At 55.2% G+C, this 4,833-nt stretch overlaps 1 protein-coding gene and 1 pseudogene across 1 annotated transcript, besides 5 other annotated features; both read left to right on the top strand.

Annotated features, from left to right (window-relative positions):
- Positions 1-455, top strand: Tc00.1047053507359.30 (annotated as a pseudogene; the record flags this gene model as incomplete).
- Positions 1-3,713: a sequence feature (areas not merged during assembly with more than two copies in the genome that could not be assigned to a particular haplotype).
- Positions 1,471-2,508, top strand: Tc00.1047053507359.20 (mucin-like glycoprotein, putative; the record flags this gene model as incomplete). The annotated part of the gene is made up of 1 exon (XM_799651.1): positions 1,471-2,508. The coding sequence occupies one exon, from the start codon at positions 1,471-1,473 to the stop codon at positions 2,506-2,508; it is 1,038 nt and encodes a 345-aa protein (XP_804744.1).
- Positions 2,817-2,857: a microsatellite.
- Positions 3,714-4,833: part of a sequence feature (heterozygous, Esmeraldo-like haplotype) that runs on past the window's edge.
- Positions 3,949-4,086: a mobile genetic element.
- Positions 4,090-4,123: a microsatellite.

Here is a 4,833-nt window from a genome sequence, read left to right as displayed (position 1 = left end):
TGATGCAGGAGTTCATGGCAACGCGTCACGCCGGTCCTCGGTGGAGCTGCTCCGCTCCGTGTTCTCCGCGCGCCTGCAGCAGACGATTGCGGAGCGCTACCCACTCGCGTATAACCGTCTTCTATTGGCGTGGCATTGGCGCGGCAAGTGGCATTGCCTTGCGGATGAAATTGTGGGACTGCGCTGCTTCCTCGACACCCTGAGGGACTACGCTGAGACTAGAGATCTGGAGGTTCACATCGCGTTCAGCGAGTTGCGGTGCTGTCTGCAGGGAGAATCACTGCGCGGTGCGGCTGACGGACGGCAGCGTTGGCGCGCTACTGCGGGAGCATCTTCTCCGGGAGGGTGCCTTGGATTGCTGGTGTGACAAGACGGTGAGGGCGGCGCAGGCGGACGGTGGCGCGGGGGGTGCTGATAGAGCCTTGTGGCGGGAGACACGCTTGCGCGGCACATGAGTGCACTGCGGCTCCGCCGTCACTTTGTCCATTGCCTTCAATCGTGGGTGCCGGCGAATTCCGGCAGGCGATCCGCGAAGGATTTCTTCATGGCGGCTATGGGGTGAGAAGCGAGGGAGGGAGAGAGGGGAGCCACGCGCTGGGGAAAGAGGGGTCGGGCTTCTGCGGCCGCAACTCGTTGTCGTCACTTCAGTTTGTTGTCATGACAATGGTGTCATCTTTTGTTTTTTCTTCACAGAAGTTTTGGATTTTGCGTTCTTTTTGATTGTTGGAAGGAGAGGGTGCGTGCGTGCTGTGCATTTGCGAGAGTCTTGTGGGAGGACGGTGATTCGCGGCGGTGTGGCGGATGTGGTGGCGTGTGCGGGGGTGGCTCCGCGGCGAAGGGCAGAGAGCGAGGTGCCCCAGTTTGTTCTGGGAACTGCGGTGCATCGACTCACCGTTGGGCTCGTGGGACCTTTGCGCGTCACTCACATGCGTGCGCTGGCACGACAGTGCCGGTGAGGGAAGCTTGAGGGGCTGCGTGCTCTCTCCGCGATGGACGTGGGCTGCGGGGCGTCTGGCGGATGCGGCTAAGCGAGGCATCCGATGTCATTTGCCTGGCAGACAACGAAATGTGGCTCCGCTCTTGGACAAATGTGGGATTTTTATTTGTCCTTCGTGTTGCTTCCTCCTTTCCCGTGAGACACGCCGCATACCGAACGCCCACCCACCATCACTTCTGCTTGCATATCTCCTGTGGGGTCGGCAACTCATTGTGGGTGCGTGCCCTCCATGAGGAATGCGCACCCATTCCCGGTTCCCAGAACTGCAGTTACATCCACCGGAGCCTAGGGGCTACACTGTTCTCCTCCTTCCCCTTTTGAGTGTGTGTGGGGTGCTGGGTTCTGCTTCACGGCCGTCTCTGTGTGTGTGTCCCTGTAGTGCGGCACATGTATTCCTCTCCCCCTCTTCTTTTTGTCGTTGTCCTTGCCCCACTGTGTAGATTGTCTCACAAAGTCGAGCGACTCTACGACGAATGATGATGGTGACTTTGCGGCGCCGCGTGATGTGCGACCTGCTGATCCTCGCGCTCTTGTGCTGCTGCTGCTGCTTGTCCGTCTGCGGGACTGCTGTGCCGGCAAAAACCTTTGTGTTTGTGGCTTTTTCGTGTCCCGGGACTGACGGTAAGTTGAGTTGGCGTCTTCGAGGCGAGGAGGAATGGAAAAAGTGCCCTAAGAAGCCTGGAGAAGTCGATCAAGACAATGATGAGCGTGCACGGGTGTGCGTTGCCGGTGGGGACTTCTACGAATATTCGAAAAGGAGAGCGAAAGAATTCTGCCGTCCTCCCAGTGGCCGGGTAGAATTTTTGTTCGAGATAGAATTTGCGACGTACGAGAATTTAAGTAGCAGCAGCTCGGCGACGGCACAAAACAATGATCGGGAGGCCACTGATGGCGCGCAACAGCTTCAGTCGCAACCGCAGGCTGGAAAAGCGGCCCCGGCAGCTATGGCGGCTGCACCGACAACGCCGGTTGTTGGCCAGGCACAGAGCGGCGTCGTCAGTCCGCCGAGGGAGGCAACTGAGGCACCGCAGAAGAAGTTGCCTGAACAAACAGCCGAGGACGGCCCTGCCCCAATGCTGAGCGAAAACATCACCGTCGAGGAGGAGTCGCCTGAGCACACAGACGAAGGCGGCTCTGCTCAAAGACCAAGCGAAAACATCGCCGCCAGCCCGCTGACGTCTACAGACGCGAATGAACACGTGGCATCGGCACCCGAAGCTTCCGGACGGCCGTCCTCTTCTCCATCCGGCGACGGCGCAGCCAATGAAGCTTCCCACAACAGTAATGAGGGTGACAGCGAATCCGACGCCAATGGCGAAGGCACCAGCACCGTTACCGGCACGAATCCGCTCCAACCGACCAGAGACGAAAGTGCAAACGAAAGTACAGAAAATATCGCCGCTTTGTTGCAGAATTTTGTCGGTCCGGACGGCAGCGATGTCACCACTGTGTGGGTGCGCACGCCCCTGCTGCTGCTCTTCATCGCCCTTGTCTGTGCTGCTGTGCGGTGATTGGGACTAGTCGTGCATGTCCTTGCGGGGACGGCTAGTACCAGTATGTGTGTTTTCCTTTTTTTTTTTTTAATTTGCTTCGTCACCCACACGCGGTGCCGGCCCTGCGGCTGTGCTTCCCACGGACTGCACGAACGAGGATTGGAAGAAAAGGCCGGATGCCGCATGAAATGCGAATAATGTTGTGTGGGCTAGTGGAAGAATGCGATATTATTATTATTATTCCATTCTTCGTCTGTGCAGGTAATATATATGCACGCACCCGATCGTCTTGAGCCGCATGGCACATGAAATTCCTGCCGAATCAATTTTTTTTCTTTTTTCTTTTTTCTTTTTTCTTTATTGTTTTCCGGGGGTCCTGCGGGATTCTCATTCTTTCTTTTTTGTTTCATTCTCTGTTTTTGGTAATTCCGTGCGGCTGTTTTCCGTTTGTGCCGTGTCCACTGTTACTTTGCGTCTCCGTGTCCCGTTGAGTGTCCCTCTGCTGGTTGTGCTTCTGGCATGCCCCCATTTCTTCTCTTTCCTTTCTGCTAGAGGCACCGATGGTCCGCGACGACGATTGATTGTGCTCCCCTCTGCGATGGCACGAGAGTGACTGGGCGCCGGCCTGCTGAGTGCACTCGGAGGGAGCGGATGGTGTGCGCCGTGCCTCACTTGTGAGTGTGGGATGCCACCCACCACGACCTGCTGTGAGGTGCAGTGATATTCCGTCGGGGCGGAGAGAAGTGAAGGACTGCGGCGTTTACTTGGATGCGCCCCGTCTCTCTCGTTGCGGCTGTGTGTGTGTGTGTGTGTCCTTTGGTTGCCCAAAACTCATTGGCGCCGCAAATGCGGCTACAGAAGAGTTTGATTGCGTGGAGGCGCCACTGTCACTTGAATCAACCCATGCATGTGGCACACACGCAAACAGGAAAGCGAAAGGAAGGAATGTTTGCCTGGGCTGCTGGCCGGATCCTCAATTATCCCAAAGGAATAAAATACGACGGGAAGGAAGTGTGAGTAAATGGAGAGGCAGTGGGTTCGCCAAATCTTCGTTGTTTGCTCCGCATATATTTATATTTATGTATTCTGCCGGTTCCACGTTCGTGACATGTTGAACGCTCTATTCGGATTGGATACATATAAATACATATGTTTATAGCTTACGAAGTGGCACTTTTGGTCCTCGAACAATTTAGCGCATTTGCGTTTTCCCCTGGAAAACGAAAGCAACATGTTTTTAGGGCGTGCCGGGCACGTTCCGGGGTACCATGCGACTTTCCCGCTAGGAACACTTGCGCAAGGCGCAAAGCACCACGGTGCGGTTCCTGATCCCGGAACCGTTGCCGCAGCCCTTCTTTTTCTTCTTTTTGCCTCGCCCAATCCTGCCAGAAAGGCCAAAGACAGAAAACAATTGTAATGTTTGTTCCTATTTTATGAATCGTCGACTGGCGCGGTTCCGGAAGCAGGAAGGCAGTGGTGTCCGGAGAATTTTTAATTGTTTTTGCTTTTGCCGTCCCGCCCGCCCACTTTGTGATCCCCACCCTGCGGGGTCGTGTGGCTGGAGGACCCCAAAGTCTGCCGCCTCGTGAGTTATGAAGGCACACACCCACAAACACACACACACACACACACAGATATATATATAAATACACGTCCAATCTAAATGGAGGGATCACGCCGTGGCAGTGGCCACCATGATGCGCATACATAAATATGCACTCACTTGGCCTAACCGCTCATTGAGGTTTTGGCGAACCTCCGCCCCCATTCATTTCACCCCTTCTCATTCCCGTCTTTTTTGGCTCCAGTTGACGACCGCAAGGTGCGGTCAGCGGCCCGGGTGCGTACTCTTTCGGTTTTATTTATGCATGCACTTATATTTTTTGTGTTTGTTTTGTCCACCCTTTTGTTTTTGCTTAATTCATTCCGTGTGCGGGGTTGCGCTGCGCCTGTTCTCTTTTGCCCATGCACCGTTACGGATGGGGGAGCGGTGCGGAAGGTGCTGGCCAGTGTGGGCCCGTGTGTTGGACTCACGAGGATCCCTTTTTTATTTTGCGTTGGGGACGCTGAGATGTTGCGTTCCTTTTTGCGTGCACAGTAATTACTCCTTGTGTGCATATGTGAATCTTTGCAGGCCGGGGTCCTTCCCCCCTTACAAGGCCTCAGGGATTGTTTCTCGCGTGTCATTTTGCCCGACCCTCTCAAGAATTGTGATCATTCGACTGGGCGTTCCTGCGCCCCTAGAGCTCTCTTTTCACACCGTTGTTGTGCCTCTCCCTTCATTTTGTCTCTACCACGCGAAAATAGAGGACTCACACGCTCTCCCGCACGACGAGTAATATC

This window comes from Trypanosoma cruzi, assembly GCF_000209065.1.
Source record: "Trypanosoma cruzi strain CL Brener chromosome Unknown tcruzi_1047053507359, whole genome shotgun sequence".
NCBI classification, from domain to species: Eukaryota; Euglenozoa; class Kinetoplastea; order Trypanosomatida; family Trypanosomatidae; genus Trypanosoma; species Trypanosoma cruzi.
This window is presented reverse-complemented; position numbering and strand designations above follow the sequence as displayed.